At 42.9% G+C, this 21,462-nt stretch overlaps 1 protein-coding gene across 3 annotated transcripts in view; it reads left to right on the top strand.

The window, feature by feature from the left end:
- Positions 1–21,462, top strand: part of GOLM1 (golgi membrane protein 1) — a 139,786-nt gene that overhangs the window by 77,006 nt on the left and 41,318 nt on the right. For all 3 annotated transcript variants that reach the window (XM_032266333.1, XM_032266335.1, XM_032266334.1), the window contains 2 exons: positions 11,690–11,839; positions 13,412–13,591. In XM_032266333.1, the coding sequence (XP_032122224.1) occupies positions 11,690–11,839; positions 13,412–13,591 (330 nt within the window). The remainder of the gene's footprint in view (positions 1–11,689; positions 11,840–13,411; positions 13,592–21,462) is intronic.

A 21,462-nucleotide genomic window follows, 5' to 3' on the forward strand; every position in this document is an offset into this window, starting at 1 on the left:
CCCCTGGAAAGGGGACTGAAGCCAGGGAGCCAAGTGGTCTACCTCAGTGAATCCCACCCCCAGGGAGCCCAGCAAGCCAAGATCCACTGGTTTGAAAATCTTGCTGCCAGAACAGCAGACTGAAGTCAAGCTGGGACACTCCATGTTGGCGGGGGGGAGGGGCGTCCACCATTACTGAGGCTTGAGTAGGTGGTTTTCCCCTCAAGTGTAAACAAAGCCTGCAAGAAGCTCGAACTGGGTGGAGCCCACCGCAGTTTGGCAAAGCCACTGTAGCCAGACTGCCTCTAGATTCCTCCTCATTGAGCAGGGTATCTTTGAAAGTAAGGCAGCAGCCCCATTCAAGGGCGTATAGATTAAAAAAAAAAAATTTCCGTCTCCCTGGAACAGAGCACCTAGAGGAAGGGGTGGCTATGGGCGCAGCTTCAGCAGACTTAAACGTTCCTGCCTGCTGGCTCTGAAGAGAGCAGTGGATCTCCCACCATGGCACTTGAGATCTGCTAAGGGACAGACTCCCTCTTCAAGTGGGTACCTGACCCCCATGGCTTTTGACTGGGCACTACCTCCCAGCAGGGGTCAATAGACATCTCACATAGGAGAACTCCGGCTGATATCTGGCAGATGCCCCTCTGGGACAACATGTCCAGGGGAAGGAACAGGCAACAGTCTTTGCTGTTTTGCAGCCTCCGCTGATGATAACCAGGCAAACAGGGTCTGGAGCGGACCTTGTACAAACCTGCAACAGAGGGGCCTGTTGAAGGAAAACTACCAAACAGAAGGGAATAGCATCAACATCCACAAAAAGGACGTCCACACAGAAACCCCAAATGAAGGTCACCAGCATCAAAGACAAAAGCTAGATAAATCCATGAAGATGAAGAAAAACCAGCACAAAAAAGCTGAAAATTCCAAAAACCAGAACACTTCTCCTCCAAGGGATCACAACTCCTTGCCAGCAAGGGAACAAAACTGGACAGGGAATGAGTTTGATGAATTGATGGAAGTAGGCTTCAGAAGATGGGTAATAACAAAGTCTTCTGAGTTAAAGGAACATGTTCTCACCCAGTGCAAGGAAGCTAAGAACCTTGAAAAAAAGGTTAGAGGATTGCTAACTAGAATAACTGGTTTAGAGAAGAACATAAACGACCTGATGGAGCTTAAAAACACAGCGTGAGTACTTTGTGAAGCATATACAAGTATCAATAGCCGAATCAATCAGGTGGAGAAAGGATATCAGAGATTGAAGATCAACTTAATGAAATAAAGCTGGAAGACAAGATTGGAGAAAAAATAATGGAATGAACAAAGCCTCCAAGAAATATGGGACTATGTGAAAAGACCAAACCTATGTTTGATTGGTGTGCCTGAAAGTGATGGGGAGAATGGAACCAAGTTGGAAAAAAACACTCTTCAGCATATTATCCAGGAGAATTTCTCCAACCTAGCAAGGCAGGCCAACATTCAAATTCAGGAAATACAAAAAACACCACAAAGATACTCCTTGAGAAGAGCAAACCCAAGACACGTGATTTTCAGATTTACCAAGGTTGAAATGAAGGAAAAAATGTTAAAGGCAGCCAGAGAGAAAGGTTGGGTTACCCACAAAGGGAAGCGCATCAAACTAACAGTGGATCTCTCTGTAGAAACCCTACAAGTCAGAAGACAGTGGAGACCAATATTCAGCATTCTTAAAAAATTTTTTCAACCGGGCATGATAGCTCACACCTGTAATCCCAGCACTTTGGGAGGCTGAGGCAGGTGGATCACCTGAGGTCAGGAGTTTGAGACCAGCCTGACCAACATGGAGAGACCCCATCTATACTAAAAATACAAAATTCGCTGGGCATGATGGCACATGCCTGTAATCCCAGCTACTCAGGAAGCTGAGGCAGGAGAATTGTTTGAACCTAGTAGGCAGAGGTTGCAGTCAGCTGAGATCGTGCCATTGTACTCCAGCCTGGGCAACAAGAGTGAAACTCATCTGATTAAAAAAAAAAAAATTAACCCAAAATTTTATATCCAGTCAATCTAAACTTCATAAGTGAAGGAGAAATAAAATCCTTTACAGACAAGCAAATGCTGAGAGATTTTGTCACCACCAGGCCTGCCTTACAAGAGCTCCTGAAGGAAGCACTAAATGTGGAAAGGGAAAAACCGGTACTAGCCACTCCAAAAACATGAAATTGTAAAGACCATCGACACTATGAAGAAACTGCATCAACTTATGGGCAAAATAACCAGCTTAGTATCATAATGACAGGATCAAATTCACACATAACGATATCAACCTTAAATGTAAATGGGCTAAATGCCCCAGTGAAAAGACACAGACTGGCAAGTTGGATAAAGAGTCAAGACCCATCGGTGTGCTGTATTCAGGAGCCCCATCTCATGTGCAAAGACACACACAGGCTCAAAATGCAGGGATGGAGGAAGATTTACCAAGCAAATGGAAAGCAAAAAAAAGCAGGGGTTGCAATCCTAGTCTGTGATAAAACAGACTTTAAACAAAGATCCAAAAAGATAAAGAAAGACATTATATAATGGTAAAGGGATCAATGCAACAAAAAGAGCTAACTATCCTAGATATATATGCAGCCTAATACAAGAGCACCCAGATTCATAAAGCAAGTTCTTAGAGATCTACAAAGAGACTTCCACACAATAATAGTGGGAGACTTTAACACCCAGCATCAATATTAGATCAATGAGACAGAAAATTAACCAGGATATTCAGGACTTAAACTCAGCTCTGGACCAAGTGGACCTAATAGACATCTATAGAACTCTCCACCTCAAATCAACAGAATATAGATTTTTCTCGGCACCACATCACACCTATTCTAAAATTGACCACGTAATTGGAGGTAAAACACTCCTCAGCAAATGCAAAAGAATGGAAATCATAGCAGCTGACTGTCAGACCACAGTGCAATCAAATTAGAACTCAGGATAAAGCACAGCTACGTGGAAACTGAACAACCTGCTCCTGAATGACTGCTGGGTAGATAATGAAATTAAGGCAGAAATACATAAGTTATTTGAAACCAGTGAGAACAAAGATACAATGTACCAAAATCTCTGGGACACAACTAAAGCAGCCTTTAGAGGGAGATTTATAGCACTGAATGCCCACAGAAGAAAGCAGGAAAGATCTAAATTTGACACCCTAACATTACAAGTAAGAGAACTAGAGAAGTAAGAGCAAACAAATTCAAAAGCTAGTAGACAAGAAATAACTAAGATCAGAGCAGAACTGAAGAAGACAGACACACGAAAAACCCTTCATAAGTCAATGAATCCAGGAGCTGATTTTTTGAAAACATTAACAAAATAGACTGCTAGCCAGACTAATAAGAAAAGAGATAAGTATCAAATAGACACAATAAAAAATGATAAGGGGGAGATCACCACTGATCCAACAGAATACAAACTACCATCAGAGAATACGACAAACGTTTCTATGCAAATAAACTAGAAAATCTGGAAGAAATGGATACATTCCTGGACACATACACCCTCTCAAGATTAAACCAGGAAGAAGTCAAATTCCTGAATAGACCAATAACAAGTTTTGAAATTGAGGCAGTAATTAATAGCCTACCAATTCAAAAAAGCCCAGGACCAGATAGATTCACAGCCGAATTCTACCAGAGGTACAAAGAGGAGTTCGTACCATTCCTATGAAACTATTCCAAACAATAAAAAAAGAGGGACTCGTCCCTAGCTCATTTTATGAGGCCAGCATCATCCTGATACCAAAACCTGGCAGAGACACAACAAAACTTCAGGCCAATATCTGTGATGAACATTCATGCAAAAATCCTCAATAAAATACTAGCGAACTGAATCCAGCAGCACATTAAAAAGCTTATCCACCATGATGAAGTTGGCTTCATCCCTCGAATGCAAGACTGGTTCAACATAACGCAAATCAATGAACGTAATCCATCATGTAAACAGAACCAATGACAAAAACCACATGGTTTTCTCAATAGTTGCAGAAAAAGCCTTCAATAAAATTCAACACCCCTTCATGCTAAAAACTCTCAATAAACTAGATATTGATAGAATGAATCTCAAAATAATAAGAGCTATTTATGACAAACCCACAGCCAGTGTCATACTGAATGGGCAAAAGCTGGAAGCATTCCCCTTTGAAAACCAGCACAAGACAAGGATGCTCTCTCTCACCACTACTATTCAACATAGTATTGGACGTTCTGGCAATTAGGCAAGGAAAAGAAATAAAACGTATTCAAATAGGAAGAGAGGAAGTCATATTGTCTCTGATTACAGATGACATGATTGTATATTTAGAAAACTCCATCATCTCAGCCCAAAATCTCCTTAAGCCGATAAGCAACTTCAGCAAAGTCTCAGGATACAAAATCAATGTGTAAAAATCACAAGCATTCCTGTACATCAAAAATAGACAGCCAAATTACTAGTGAACTCCCATTCACAGTTGCTATAAAGAGAATAAAATACCTAGGAATATAACTTACAAGGGATGTGAAGGACCTCTTCAAGGAGAACTACAAACTACTGCTCAAGGAAATAAGAGAGGACACAAACAAATGGAAAAACATACCATGCTCATGGATAAAAAGAATCAAGATTGTGAAAATGGCCAAACTGCCCAAAGTAGTTTATAGATTCAGTGCTATCCCCATCAAGCTACCATTGACTTTCTTCACAAAATTAGAAAAAAGCTACTTGAAGTTTCACATGGAACCAAAAAAAGAGTCCTTATAGCCAAGACAATCCTAAACAAAAAGAACAAAGCTGGAAGCTACCTGACTTATACTACAAGGCTACAGTAACCAAAACAGCATGATACTCGTACAAAAACAAAAATATAGACCAATGTAACAGAACAGAGGCCTCAGAAATAATGCCACATATCTACAACCATCTGATCTTTGACAAACTTGACAAAAACAAGCAGTGGGGAAAGGATTCCCTGTTTAATAAACGGCGTTGGAAAAACTGGCTAGCCATATGCTGAAAACTGAAACTGGACCTCTTCCTTACCACCTTATGCAAAAATTAACTGAAGATGGATTAAAGACTTAAATATAATACCTAAAACTGTAAAAACCCTAGAAGAAAACCTAGGCAGTATCATTCAGGACATAGACATGTGCAAAAACTTCATGACTGAAACACCAAATGCAGTGGCAACAAAAGCCAAAATTGACAAATGGGATCTAATTAAAGAGCTTCTGCACAGCAAAAGAAACTATTATTAGAAGAAAAAAAAGTATTATTAGAGTGAATAGATAACCTACAAAATGGGAGAAAATCTTTGCAATCTATTCAACTGACAAAGGGCTAATATTCAGAATCTACAAAGAACTTAAATTTACAAGAAGAAAAGCAGCACCATCAAAAGGTGGTTGAAGGATATGAACAGACACTCTCAAAGGAAGACATTTATGTGGCCAACAAACATATGGAAAAAAGCTCATTGTCATTGTTCGTTAGAGAAATGAAGCATTTCATGCCAATTAGAATGGCAATCAATAAAAAGTCAGGAAACAACAGATGCTGGAGAGGATGTGGAGAAGTAGGAACACTTTTACACTGTTGTAGTATAAATTAGTGCAACCATTGTGGAAGACAGTGTGGTGATTCCTCAAGGATCTAGAACCAGAAATACCATTTGACCCAGCTATCCCATTACTGGGTATATACCCAAAGGATTAAAAATTATTCTGTAAAGATACATGCACATGTATGTTTATTGCAGCACAGTTCACAATACCAAAGACTTGGAACCAACCCAAATGTCCATCAATGATAGACTGGATAAAATGTGGCACATATATACCATGGAATGCTATGCAGCCATAAAAAAGGATGAGTTCATGTCCTTTGCAGGGACATGGATGAAGCTAGAAACCGTCATTCTCAGTAAACCAACACAGGAACAGAACACCAAACACCACATGTTCTCACTCATAAGGGGAGGGGGTTGAACCATGAGAACACATGGACACAGGGAGGGGAACATCACACAGTGGGGCCTGTTAGGGGCTGGGAGGCTAGAGGAGGGATGGCATTAGTAGAAATACGTAATGTAGGTGACAGGTTGATGGGTGCAGCAAACTAGCAAGGCACATGTATACCTATGTAACAAACCTGCATGTTCTGTTCATGTATCCCAGAAGCTAAAGTATATTGAAAAAAAAAAAAGTAAAACCTTTAAAAAAAAAAAAAAAAAACAGGTTTGGGTAAAAATTCTAAAGTAAAATAATACTTGAAAAATTGAAAAAAAATTATTAGCATGAAAGACCAAAGATTGGTTTACCTTTAACATACAAACAACTCTAACAATAATCAGTAAGATGAACACCCCAGTTTAAAGTTGGGTGAAGAACCTGAAAAGGTATTTCACCAACATGAACATGTAGATGGCCAATAAATGAGAAGATGCTCATTTGTACTCACAATTAATGTGCTTTAAAATAGCACTAATGAGATTGTCAGCCATTATAAAGTTTGTTTTCTATGTTACATCAGAAAACAGACATTCTCCTACTGCTGTAGGAGATTGTGATTAAAACCCCTATATGAAAAGAAGGGAATTTAAAAAATGTTAATATTTAACTAGAAGGTTCAATGGGCTCATGCATTTGACAGGTTGGACCTGCTTTAGATATGGTAAGATCAAATAATTTTTAATACAATTTAGGCTTGTGGAAGGGTGGGAAAAATAGTCCATATAGTTCCTGTATACCCTTTACCCTGTTTCCCTTAACCACAGAATTTATCAAAATTAAGAGATAAACCTTGGCACTATTTTTCTTTTTCTTTTTTTTGAGACAGTCTCACTCCATCGCCAGGTGCCAGGCTGGAGTGGAGTGGCACGATCTCGGCTCACTACAACCTCTGCCTCCCAGGTTCAAGCAATTCTCCTGCCTCAACCTCCCGAGTAGCTGGGACTACAGGTGCACGCCACCACGCCCAGCTAATTTTTGTATTTTTAGTAGAGACGGGGTTTCACCATGTTGGCCAGTATGGTCTCGATCTCTTGACCTCATGATCCACCCGCCTCAGCCTCCCAAAGTGTTGGGATTACAGGTCTGAGCCACCGCTCCCTGCCTGGCACCATCTTTTTAACTGTGCTGGCCAAGTGTTTTATAGAATGTCTCACAATTTGACTTCCTCTGAATTTTCTCCTGATAAAATTGAGGTTATGCATCCCTGGCAGGAGACATAAAGGTGCTGTGCCCCCCTAGAGCAGCATATCGGCGGGTATGTGATGTCGATGTGCCTCATTACCAGTGATACCAAGCTTGATCACATGGCTAAGGTGGCATCTGCCAGGATTCTTCATGTAATGGAACTGTTTTTCCCTTTGTAATTTGCCAACTATTTTGGAAGAGGGAAGCTCTTTCAATATTAAAAACATACATTTTTTGACCCAGCAATAGATCCCACAGAAATGTAATTGATTTCATCTCCTGCAAAATGGGGGTGATCATACCTCCAAAGCTGATACAAGCCCCTGTGTTGAGCATTGCCTCACAGTAGTAAGCTCACAGTTGGTTCATCTCAAGCCCCTTGAGGCCAGATAGGCTTGGAACTCAGGACTCTTCAGAATTCAGATAAAATGGGGCATTTATTATATATGATGTGACAGCCCAGGAGGATTTAGGACAGCAACCCATTCTCAAACACTTATCTTTCTGCAGTGAAAGGTATGAGCATTCACATGAAGGGAAGAAGATAAAAGACTTTAAATAAATAGCTTCAGATAAGTTCTGATCAGACCTTGATCTGAGTTCAGGTTTTGTCGTTGGAAAAGTTTTTAATAATCTCTCTGAGTTTTTAGAGACCATTTTGGATTTCAAAGTTGTGAATAAGGTACTGTCCACATAGGTGAAAGTTTGTAAACACAGAGATGGGTGCACAGTTGACCTTCCGTATCCATGGGTTGCAAATATGCAGATTCAACCAGCTGTTGTTCAAAATGTAGTTAAGCCTGGCCAGGCATGGTGGCTCACGACTGTAATCCCAGCACTTTGGGAGGCTGAGGCAGGTGGATCACTTGAGGCAGAGAGTTCGAGACCAGCCTGGCCAACATGGTGAAACACTGTCTCTACTAAAAATACAAAAAAAATTAGCCGGGTATGGTGGCAGGTACCTGTAATCCCAGCTAGTCAGGAGGCTGAGGTGGGAGAATCCCTTGAACCTGGGAGGCAGAGGTTGCAGTGAGCCAAGTTTGTGCCACTGCACTCCAGCCTGGGTGACGGAGCAAGACTCTGTCTCAGAAAAACAAACAATAAAAATATAGTTAGGCCTGCAGTGGTTGCATCTCTACTGAACGTGTACAGACTTTGTCATTAGTTCCTAAACATATGGCTTAACAGCTAATTACCTAGCATTTACATTGTGCTAAACATTATAAGTAATCCAGACATGGTTTAAAGCTCAGAGGAGGATGTGCCTGGGTTGTATGCACATACTGTGCCATTTTATATAAAGGACTTGAACATCCTTGGCTTTTGGTGTCCTCAGGGGGTCCTGGAACCAGTCCCCAGTGAATACTGAGGGACAGCTGTGTAAGGCTGTTTATGGTAGCGTTGTTGGAAATAAGCCTGGGAAACCTTCAATATTTCTTTGCAGGAGATCGGTTAAGTAAATCTTGGCACACAGTGATCCCTTATTCAGCCCTTTGAAAAGAATGGAGCAAACCATAATGTGCCACTGAAAAAGGGGGGCAAGATGTGTTACTAAGCATATCCAGAATGGTATGAATGGTATGATCTTGTTTGGATTAAAATAAATATATTGGTGCTTATATGCATCAAGAAACATCTAGAATGACATCTAGAAACGTCTCGAATAGCAGCTATACATGTGAATCACCTGGGGAGGTTAAAAAATACCAATATCTGGGCCTTGCCCTAGACCCCATTGAATTAGAAATGCAGGGGTAGGGGCCAGGTGTGATGGCTCACATCTGTAATCCCAGCACTTTGGGAGGCTGAGATGGGAGGGTCACTGAGCCCAGGATTTTGAGACCAGCTTGGGCAACAGAGTGAGACCTCATCTCTACAAAAGTAGAAAAAATTAGCTGGACATGGTGGAGCACACCTGTAGTCTCAGCTACTTGGGAAGCTGAGGTGGGAGAATCCCATGAGCCCAGAAAGTGAGCTGGAATCACACCAATGGGCAGCTCTGTCAGCCTGTGTGAGAGAGTGAGACCCTGTCTCAAAAAAAAAAAAAGAAATGAAGTGATGGAGCCCAGGTATTGATATTTTAAAAAGTGTTCCAGGTGATGCTGGTGCCCCTTGAGTGTTGAGGACCACTGGAATAGAAGGACCCAGATGTTAGAAAATGGGATCCCATTCTTTTGAAGTAGGATGAGGGTGATGTAATTTATACTTTGTTTTTGGAAGCGGAGTCTTGCTCTGTCGCCCAGGCTGGAGTGCAGTGGTATGATCTTGGCTCACTGCATCCTCCACCTCCTGGGTTCAAGTGATTCTCCTGTCTCAGCCTCCTGACTAGCTGGAACTGCAGGTGTATGCCACCATGCCTGGATGATTTTTGTATTTTTAGTAGAAATGGGGTTTCACCACATTGGCCAGGCTGGTCTCAAGTTCCTGACCTCAGGCCATCCACCTGCCTCGCCTCCCAAAGCGCTGGGATTACAGTTATGAGCCACCGCACCCAGCCAATTTATATTGTGTGTAGTTTCTCATTTTTCCTTAGCAAAAGCCATTTGGAAAAGGCCTCACCACCCCCTGTTGTGTTTGTATTTTTATATTTTTTAAAAAAGGTTAAGGCTGGGTGCAGTGGCTAATACCTGGAATCCCAGTACTTTAGAGAAGCCCAGATGGAAGGATCACTTGAGGTCAGGAGTTTGAGGCCAGTGTAGGCAATAGTGAGACCCTGTCTGTACAAAAAAATTTTTTTAAAAAAATTAGCTGGGCATGGTGGCCCATGCCTGTGGTACCAGCTACCTGAGAGGTTGAGGCAGGAGGATCATTTGAGCCCAAGAGTTTGAGGCTTCAGTGAGTCATGATTGTGCCACTGTACTCCAGCCTGGGCGACAGAGACCCCATCTCTAGAATAAATAAATAAAAATTTAAAAAAGTTTAAGAGTCAAAAAAGAGACTTTTGCGATTAAAATGAGATGTGATAGGACAATGGAGACACAGCAGATCTGTAGAATCTTCTAGAAGTTTTCTATTTCTGAGCTTATGCTCTTTTAGTATATTCAGTGCTTCCTGATATCAACTGATAATTGAAAGAAAAACATTGTTTCCCCTTTCATCCTGAGAGGCCAGAAGCTGGTCAGAATTTCCACCCATGGTAATTCTGGGGATGCTTTATTTTAGATGATTCGGCGAGATTGCTTCTTTATTCCCGGGCAGACACCCACACTAGTAGCTAGCTGTTAAGAAAGGAAGCCTTTTGATGACTTGGAGAGACCATAGGGTGAGGTTCAGCTCTCCCTTGTTCTCACTGGTGAGAATCGTGTTTTGCAGGTGAATCCCCTCCCATCCCTTGTCTTTCTCCCCACCTTCCCCTTCGCTTCCCTCCTCTGTTGCTAGACACTCCGGTGTGAAAGGCGCTCCGTGTTCAGAGAGGCCGTTGCAGTGAAACCGCTCTCACTCTGATAAGGTTCTGTTTTATCTGGCTCAGCAAAAGCCGTTTGGAAGAGTACACTTTCCTTGTTCCTGGAGACCCGTGCTTGCATCCAGCCAGACCTGGCTTTGAATTGAAGCCCATTAACAACACTGATGGCGTCTTTCTTCTAAACTGAATGTATTTTTGTGCACTTTGTAGCTCTCACACAGAGGCACTATTTTTCCTCACATGAGGTGTACAGTGTAGCAGTTGCACAGATACGGTCCCTAAAGCGAGTAATGAATGTTTGAAGGACAAAGTGCTCTCATTTGGCATGGAGTGAATGCCTCGTTTCCACCTCAAAGCCTAAGATGGAACACATTTTTCCCAGTGACTTCAGGCAGATAGCACACCTCCCACTTCTGTTGTGTGGCACGAAGGAAGAGACACTTCTGTAGTCAGGGCTGTGCCTGCATAGTGATGTACATGGGGGGAGTTCACATTCACCTCCAGAATGGGTTTCCTGCTTTGCCTGAGAAATGCTTTAATTGGGTGTCATTAGTAATCCTGTCAGTGGGTTAAAAAAAACAAACAAACCCTTGTTAGGAATCAAATCAAAAAGCTCTCTCTGAGAAGTAATGAGGAATATACTGTTTTTAATATGATGTGGAAGCACTTAATAAATATTATTGCTGTTTACAGAAATGATTACTTCTCAAACATTGCTGCTTACAGAAATGATTAATTCTCAAACTATGTTGGGAAGGTGAGTGTGGTAATGATTTTACACGGGAGGAATCTGAGGTGTAAGATATATCATCCCTTGCCTGAAGTCTCAAGCTAGCCTGGACAGGTTTTGGGTCGATGCCTGCCCCACCGAGCCTGTCCTGGGAGCTGGCCATGCTGCCCTGGGTGCACAGCACCACGGGCTCTGCGCGTGCCGTCCGTATACTCTTCTCCCTCAACAGCTTTGCCCGTCAAGGAGAGGATGCCGGCCCATGCTGCCTGGCAGAATGCCTTTCCTCTTGGTTGTAAGGTTGACACTACCTGTTTTGGAGACGATTATACTGATATTAAGGCTTATGTATTTGCTTTTGCTTGGCAGATTCTCAGCGCTGATTTTGAGATGATGGGCTTGGGAAACGGGCGTCGCAGCATGAAGTCGCCGCCCCTCGTGCTGGCTGCCCTGGTGGCCTGCGTCATCGTCTTGGGCTTCAACTACTGGATTGCTAGCTCCCGGAGCGTGGATCTCCAGGTGTCTTGTTTTGTTTATTGTTATGTTTATTTTATGTTTTTGTTTTGTTTATTTTGTTATAATGGTGTCCAAGGGGTTTGCTGTTTATTGCCAGCCAAGGGGTTTTGGGAAGGGCATATGCTGTAAGGCAAGTTTAGGGCTCTGCACATGCTCCCCAACCCTGGGTCAGACTCCGGGAAGCTCTGCTCTGGGTGGGAGAGGCCCCTCTCTGGTTGTGTAGGATTGCAGTTGTGGTATCCCTCCCCACCTTTCCTGTGAGTTAATAGCCTTCGTTTGAGCTACTGGGGTAGTTCTGGGAAGACAGCTTGCTTACGTACGCTGGCCACAGCCTGGTGTTTGTGGTCCTCCAGTGCACAAGATATGGAAGAGCAGTACTGGAAGTGTGCTTGGATTATGGGTGTAAGAAATATGTCTTCATGATTTAATGATGATAATAATTTTAACTTCCTCATTTACTGTTGCCAGCTGTAGGTCGGGTACAGTGCTGAGCAGTGACAAAGATGCTCCTCTCCAACGAGCTGTAGTTGGGCTCCTCTGAGCCACCTTCTTGACTAGGCCTCGATCTTGGCCCCTGCCAACTCCCTCTCCCTGTCTTTGGCCTGCCCCGCCCAGTCTTAGCAAAGGATCCTGCTGTACCATCTTTCCACCTTTGATACTTGACCAAGTTCCTCATCCCTACCCTTGGTGTCTTAAGTCCTTGGCCTGCATTTGGCAAGAATCTTGTTAGGGCAGTTTAGCAAGAATCCCCCTCCTCTGAGGGAGATTTCCATCCACTTACTCCGCGCACTGTGCTCGTTAGCTTTAAATCCCCAGCTGTCTTGGATGTGTTCAGAGTTGAGCACAATTTCCCTCTCCTATTGAAATCGTTTTGAATCGTCTTTCTTGTCATTTTAATAAGTGTCTGAATAATTTCTCTTTAACAGTACCTTACACAAATTATCTCCTTTTGTGCACAAACCCTACAAGGTTGGGACTTGACTCTCCTCATTTCACAGGGGGTCAGACTGAAGGAGGTTGAAGTGGAGCAGGGATTCCACCGGCATGGGCTTAGCCATGCACCCCAGCCCCTCTGCGCTCTGCCCTGCTCTCACACTTACCCTCCTGGGCTTGTACTCCTGGTGTGTCAGCTTCCATAGGAGTCCCTGTTTGCTGGGAGATGAGCTCTGGTTGTCTGGAGTTGGAGAACGGAAGCTGTTTTCAGAAACTGTGTCTGCTAAAGAGTTGTTAAGCGATTTATTAGCAGAGAAGAGCTAAATATTTGAGCACCATCTCATGCCAGGTAAAGCATGAGGCATTCTACGCACTTAGTGCATTCAAGCCTCACAAAAACCCAGTGGGAAGTGTGTGAGTGTACAGAGTCTTCTTTCACTTGCACTGACAGAGAGACCATTTCTCCGCAAGAACCTGCTCCAGCTTCTGCACCGTCGACTTAAAACACAGAGCCATGGGCACTTGTGTGTATGAAGCTGCTGCTGGGTCTGGGCCTCAGGGTGGCCTTTGTAGAGGGTGCTCAGGTGGTCCAGGCTCTGCGGGTGACTTGGCATCGGCCCTGACGTCGCAGTTTTCTTGTAGACGCGGATCATGGAGCTGGAAGGCAGGGTCCGCAGGGCAGCCGCGGAGAGAGGCGCCGTGGAGCTGAAGAAGAATGAGTTCCAGGGAGAGCTGGAGAAGCAGCGGGAGCAGCTCGACAAAATCCAGTCCAGCCACAACTTCCAGCTGGAGAGTGTCAACAAGCTGTACCAGGACGAAAAGGCAAGGCCTGCTTTGTTTCCTCTCAGCTCTCTTCTAAGGGACGGTGTCTACATTGTCTGTTTCTTCCAGGTGGGAGGATGGGCAAGAGGCTGGGTTTAGATTTATGTAATTATGCAGAAAGAGCCTATTGATCAAGCTTTGGGCTTTCTCCCTCTTTCCCCCTCCAAGTCCCTGGCTGGGCTTGCGGTGAAGCCTTTTGCAATGGTGAAAAACAGGAGAAATGCAGAACGAACTCAGATTCTTCCTCCTCTTGGCTTTTTTTTTTTCTCCTATTGGTTTTTTTCTTCCCACTTTCTACAAACATCTATTAAATACCTACTCTGCATCAGGCCTGTGCAAGTGCTTATATCTCAAAGAGGAATGACATTTGTGCCCTTCAGCTGTCTCACGTTGGAGAGGAGAGGCAGAGTCTCTACTGAATACTAACAGAAAAGGTAGAGGACTTGCGCATTGGCTCTTAAGCTAAGAAAAAAACCAATAAAACCTGCATAGAGTAAAAGGGGGCTTTCTGCTAATTAAAATATCTAAGCTTTATGTGTCACGTTTTCTGGTTTTCTTATGTAGGAATATATGACTATACTTTATTAAATTGTGTTAACTTTTTTCTACGTGTGGTACAAAAGAAAAAAAAAATTTAAAAATTGTGTAACTATGTGAGTTACTAATATCTCCTATCTCAAAGTGCATCAACTCATGACCACTTATTAACTAGAAAAATTGGGCTTTTTTTTTTTTTTTTTCTGAGACAGAGTTTCGCTGCTGTTGCCCAGGCTGGAGTGCAATGGCACGATCTCGGCTCACTGCAACCTCCAACTCCTGGGTTCAAGTGATTCTCCTGCCTCAGCCTCCCAAGTAGCTGGAACTATAGGCATGCACCACCATCCCTGGCTAATTTTTTGTATTTTTAGTGGAGATGGGGTTTCACTGTGTTGGTCATGATGGTCTTGAACTCCTGACCTCAGATGATCCATGCACCTAGGCCTCCCAAAGTGCTCGGATTACAGGCGTGAGCCACCTCGCCTGGCCTGAAAAATTTGGCTTTTATAATGCATGGCGCTCTGTCTCTGGAGTGGCTAATTTATTGGAAGAAGGTTGTAGCTCAACTTCTGTTATCTTGAATTGTCTCAGAAAATGAATTATTTCCAGGAAGGGCTCAGACTTTTCTTGCATAACTGATTTAAAATGCAAGAAGTACTTTTTTTTTTTTTTTTTTTTAAATTTGCAGAGTACTTTCCTATATTTGCAAGCTCATATTTCTTCTCTGGGAATTGTTCATAATGTTGTTGTAATAAAGTGCTTCTTTACGTTTCTCTCCCCTTCTTATTGGTGAGAGATGCTGTCTGTGCTTCTGAAAACCCCTTTAACCTCATCTTTCAAAAACAAGGAAATAAAAAAAGCATCAAATAGACTCACTTTTTGAAAAGTGAGTCTGTTTTCCTAGTTTTTCTTTTTTAGAATATGTGATATAAATGTCTTTTCATTTTGGTGAGCAAGGGTAGGTTCTCACCTCAAACCTTAGCTGCAGGAGGATTTTAGCTGTGGTTTGGTGGTGGGAGACATGGGAAGTCTGACTCAGGCAGACTTGGGTTCAAAGTTTCCTCAGCTGTGTGATTTGAGGCAAGTCACATAAATTCTCTGGATCTGTTTTCTCAACTGTCAAGTGGAAATAATGGAATCTTTTTTTTGAGACGGAGTTTCACTCATGTTACCCAGGCTGGAGTGCAATGGCGCGATCTCGGCTCACTGCAACCTCCGCCTCCTGGGTTCAGGCAATTCTCCTGCCTCAGCCTCCTGAGTAGCTGGGATTACAGGCACGCACCACCATGCCCAGCTAATTTTTTTGTATTTTTGGTAGAGACGGGGTTTCACCATGTTGACCAGGATGGTCTCGATCTCTTGACCTCGTGATTCACCCGCCTCGGCCTCCCAAAGTGCTGGGATTACAGGCTTGAGTAATGGAATCTTACAGGGTACCTGTGAGGATTCAATGAGATAATATTTATAAAGTGTTTAACACAGTTCTCAACATGAAATGAAAGCTCAGCAACTGATGGTTGGTATTATTACACCTATCTGTACTGACGGCAGCAGTGGTGGGTGCAGTCATAAGCCACCGCAGCTGCGGTGATAATATTATCTGTTTCTGTATGGACTTTGTCTTAGTCTAAGGCTGCTATAACAAAATATCATAAACTGGGCAGCATATAAACAACAAATATTTATTCTCACAGTTCTGGAGGCTGGGAAGTCACAGATCAAGACAAGGGCAGATTCATCCGGTGAGGGCCCACTTCTGAGTTCATGGACACCCCTCTTCTTGGGGTGTCCTCACCTGGTGGAAGGGGCGAGGCAGCTCTCTGGGGCCTCTCTTATGGCACTAATCACATGTATGAGGGCTTGACCCTCCCACAGGGCCCTCCCCCAACACCGTCACCTCCATTTGGTATTTGGTGATTTGGTTTCAACATGTGGATTTTGGATTTTGAAGGGCACCCACACTCAGACAGTAGCAGACTTTTTTTTTTGCCTCCCCAAATTGAAACCATGAAACCAAATTGTGCTAGCTTTAAAAAGAGTTAGGAAGACATCGAGGAAGGTGGAACCAAGAGCAAGCAGAGCGGCGGGGCTGTGGAAGGAAAACAGGCGCCACAGCGGTGACAGGAGTGAACGTTTCCTGAGCCTGTGCTTGGCCAGATGTGAGGCTGAATATTTCACAGGGACTGTTTCTTTAATTCCTCCCAGCCAGTCTCATGAGATTGGGGCTCATTTTATTAGTGAACTGAGGCTCAGAGAGTTGGCAGCTGTCACCCAGGATGACACCTAGACCTAGAGAGCCCCCAGGCCACCCTCCACCCCTGCATGCTGGCCTCCTTCTTCCTTCAGTGTAGACACAGCTTCTTGGCTGTCCCCACCTAAAGGGCATCAGGGTGGAGGGGGGTGGGGGGTGGAGGAAACCAGATGGGCTTGACTTGGTCATTGTTGAAGCTGGTGATCGGTACATGGGAGTTCATCATACTAACTTGTTTACCTTTGTCTACATTAAAGACTTCACAGTAGAAACTTTAAAAACATCCTCTTTGTATCTTCTTGCTTCAAAAGACTTCCAGTTTTCCAAGCAAGAAGATACAAAGAGCGAGCGTTCTAACTAGCTCTGTTTTGGCTACATAGATGGGCTGATCCTTCATCTAAATACTTTTCTCCACATTGTTTCTCTCTCTCCCTTTATTTTTCTTTAATCTTAGAAGGTTAGCATTTTTATGATTAGAATTGGAACAAGGCTCCTTAAAAAAATTTTAAAGGACCATAGTGATTCTCAGCCATGGGAGGAGGTGCGGTGTGGGGACCTGTGGCTGGGAGTGGTTTGCAAATTACACCTGACCTAGAAATTTCTCTGCCTGTCTCTGACAGTGTTCCTTAACTCAAGCAGTCACTGTCACTCTTGGTGGGTGTTGGATCCCTCAAGTGGGGGCCTGGACAAAAGCTTGAAAACCAAACCTATCATCAGGGAGAATGTGAACAAACACTTGTTCATAATGAAACTACTGCTTTGGGACAGCCCTGTCTGATAGAATTTTCTGTGATGACAGAAATGTTATATGTGTGTTGGTGCAGTACAGTAGCCACTGGCCACATGAGTCTAATAAATAACTGAAATGTGGCTAGTGGGACTGAAGAACTGAATTTAATTTAAATAGCCAAATATGGCCTCATTGGACAGCACGGGTTTGGGTGGTTGGCAGAACGCTGGGGGAAGCCTTGTTTGGGCCTCTGAGTCATAGGGAGCCATGTTCCTTGATGGAGCAGAGGGCAGAGTCTGAGTCTCCTGTGGTTCCTGGGTGCCTTTCCCCCTTCTCTGTCAGGTTCGGGAGTAGTGTGGGGAATTGGGCAATGGAAGATGAAATCAACTTCTGCCTGGGGAGTTGTGCCCCACCAAAACTCTCCGCAGCTTGCTGGTGCTCTGATGCAGAATGATCCGTTCAGCTTATCAAATTGGCTGTTGTTTACACCCCAGCTTGGGGTTTTGATCTTATTTGTTATGGAAGTTGTTTCAGAGCAATCCATCCTCGCCTGACTGCTCATGATAACCACCTACGAGCTTATGAACAAAATACAGATTAAAAATATACACGGGATCAGACTCTGGATGTTTGGACTCAGAATATAGAAGTTTTTAAAAGATCTCACACATCCGTAGACATACACACACATATTCAGATATGCACTTTTTTTCCCTAAATTTCCAGACCACTGTGATGCAGTTGCTGATCCAGAAACTGGTGATTGAGATCAAGTGTTTCACAGAATTGTACTTTTAAAAATAAAAATGCATCGTCAAGGTTATCTTTTTTTTCAGTTTCCTTTTTACCCTTCAGTGAAGTGATTTAAAAATTAAAGGGCATTGTGATTAAGAGGTATGTCATCATGTGCTGCATATGATGTTTTGGTCAGTGATGGACCCCGTAAAATTCTAATATCATAGGTTTACTGTATCTTTTCTGTGTTTAGATACACAAATACCACTGTGTTACAAGGCCTGCAGTATTCAGTACAGTCCCATGCTGTACAGGTCTGTAGCCTGGGCGCAGTAGGCTATACCATACATGCACTGTCTATAAGTGCAATGTGTGATGTTCACACACAGACAGAATCTCATAATGACGCATTTTTCACAGCCTATTCCCATCATTATGCAATGCATGACTGTAATTCATCTAAATGTAATTTGGTAAAGCTGTTACAAAGTAATTGAGTTAATACTTGTTTTTCTAAGGCATTTCTTTCCTCTTTACCCACATTTACTGGAATCCTAAAACATTTTTAGAAGCTCTGCTGGATTGGAAACTTACTGATCACTACTTTTTTCCTGAAATAGCCAACTCATCCAGAATTTTAATATAGGTGGATCTCAAGGTCCTCAGCACTGAGACAGGCTTGGTTAGACACCCATTAAAATGTCACCCAGGGTGGGTGGGCAAGTGCAAGACATCTCATGAGCTTCTCAACAGCTGTATGATGGTGACATAATGAGGTATAGAATGTATTTCTTATGAAATAGCTGGACATGCAGAGAGGTCAGATGAATAATAAGCTCACACCTGCATGCCCCTCAACCAGATATTATTTAAAACAAAAAACTGAAAAATACAGTCAAGGTTCTCTGTGTTCCCCTTCTCCGTATCTTCTCTCTTTTCCCTCCTGCTTGTACAAGAACTGTTGTTAATGTCAATTATTGTCTTTTTAGCTCATATTTCTGAACCATTACTGTAGACATTAAAAAACCACATGTATATTTTTTCTGGGGTTTTCATGTATATGTTTGGTTACTCTATCATTCGGTAACTTGCTTTTTGTAGTCACCATTGTTTTTGAGGTCTTTACTGATTTTATAGATTTAGTTCATTCTAACTGCTGTACCCTCTTTCTTTGTATAAACATAACGCCAGTTTATTGACCCGCCCCTTATTGATTAGTCTTTAAGTTGTTTCTAGTTTTTCACTATTTGAGAGAAGGTACAGTGAGCGTACTCATACGGTGCTCCTCAGGCACCTGGAGGTTTTCTAAGCTTGCAGTGTTTTCCAACTAGAGTTTGGGACCTTTTAGTGAGCTGTGCTTAATAATTTAGTGAGTTATGACCCACATTTTAAAAATTAAAAATATTAGAGTGTTATTGTATATGTTGACTATTGTGTTATGAAACCATTATTGCTTTTTTTTCTTCTTCTTTTTGAGTCAGAGTCTCACCCTATCACCCAGGCTGGAGTGTAGTGGTGTGATCTCAGCTCACTGCAACCTCCACCTCTGCCTCACAGTGATTCTCACAGCCCCCGAGTAGCTGGGATTACAGACCTGCACCACCACACCTGGCGAATTTTTGTATTTTTAGTAGAGACAGGGTTTCTTCATGTTGGCCAGGCTGGTCTTGAACTCTTGTCCCCAAGTGATCTGCCCTCCTCGGCCTCCCAAAGTGCTGGGATGACAGGCATGAGCCACCGTGGCTGACCACCATTGTTGCATTTTATATATTAAAAAAAAAATGTGCTTTGGGAGGCTATGGTGGGAGGATTGCTTGAGGGCGGGGATTCAAGACCAGCCTGGGAACATACTGAGATACTGTCTCTACAGGAAATTAAAAAGTAGCTGGGAATGGTGGCTGCATGCCTATAGTCCTAGCTACTCAAGAAGCTGAGGTGGGAGAATCTCGAGCCCAGCAGTTTGAGGTTCGGTGAACTATAATTGCACCACTGCAATTACAGCACCTAGGTCACTCCAACCCTAGGTAACAGAGTGAGACCCTGTCTCTAAATATACGTGTGTTTGTATATGTGTATATATGTATGTGTGTAAATGTTTGTACTGAACCACAAGATAAAATTTATCATTGTGGGTCATGGTTAAAAGAGTCTGAATGGAAATGTATAGAGATACACCTGAACTAAGTAGCTGGATGGTTGTATATTCTCCCATTTTTATTAGCTGTTGCCACAGAACATTGTTCCTGCTGTTATAGTTCACTTTGGACAACTTCCTGGCTTGCAGATCAGATCAGCTGGCCCTCCATTTCTGTGTGTAATATTTCACTCTTCTTTTCGTATTTCTTCTAATCTAAGTTAAGTTATATGCCTGATCAATTACCATATCTCATGGGTTTGAGACTGGTGCTTAATAAAAGTTCAAGTTTTTGGTGAATGAATGAATGGGAATCTCAGTCTGTACTTACTGGATGTCTAGGATGTGCCTGGGGCCCTGTGTCCTTAGCAGCTTGAATACTGTTTTGGAAGAAGATGATATTCCCTCAAATATCTAGAGAATAATCAGTTTTTAACAGCAGCTGGAGTTACATGAAAAGAGAGATGGGTACTGGCCAAAGTAGTTATTGTTTTGTTTTGTTTTCCGAAAAGATTGGCTTTAGGCCAGGTGCTGTGGCACATGCCGTAATTCCAGCACTTTGGGAGGCCAAGGCAGTTGGATCATGAGGTCAGGAGTTCGAGACCAGCTTGGCTAACATGGTGAAACTGTGTCTCTACTAAAAATACAAAAAATTAGCCAGGTGTGGTGGCAGGTGCCTGTAATCCCAGCTACTTGGGAGACTGAAGCAGGAGAATCACTTGAACCCAGGAGGCAGAGGTTGCAGTGAGCTGAGATCACACCACTGCACTCCAGCCTGGGCAACAGAGCAAGACTCCATGTCAAAAAGAAAAAAAAAAAAAAGATTGGCTTTGAGCCTTGGAGATGAAAATGGGATTTAGAAAGGTGTAGAAGGATGGCATTTAAGCATGTAGATAGTGCAATCAGAGGGTTAGGAAAGGAATGTGACTAAGTTGGGAAAAGTGTTGGGAGATAGAGGTGTAAAATGGCAGGTGTCATCATTGGCCTCAGCTAGCCCCTGCCCACATGGAAGGATAGGTGGCCATGTGTGCGTTCCATGTTAATGACCCCATGCCAGAGAGGAGGAACCTCACACGGAAGGAATCCATCCACTGGCCAGAGGATTAACCGGTTAATTAGATTGTGTCTCATTAATCTGAACCAAATCCTGCAGGCTAAGCTTATTTGAGAGTAAATACTTCAAATGAGCGAGACTCAGTTGAGTCTTGGGGATTGAGCTGCTGTTTCCATTTCCTTCCTTTTTTTTTTTTTTTTTTTTTTTTTTTTTGGCCTCCCTGTCTGTCGCAGCAGTAGGTGTGGAGAAGATGGTTTGACTGCATCAATACAGTTGTACAAGTTCATGGGAATTTATATAACTCAGTGGAAGCACTATACTTCCTTTTCTGTATATAAGAAAGGATATTGTCTTGTTTTGAGATGATGGTATATGTTAAGTAACTTTCAAAAAGTTGTCATTTCCTTAATTAAAAGAATATGTTGTTTTA

This window comes from Sapajus apella, unplaced genomic scaffold, assembly GCF_009761245.1.
Source record: "Sapajus apella isolate SASKATOON/1434 unplaced genomic scaffold, GSC_monkey_1.0 scaffold157, whole genome shotgun sequence".
NCBI lineage: Eukaryota > Metazoa > Chordata > Mammalia > Primates > Cebidae > Sapajus > Sapajus apella.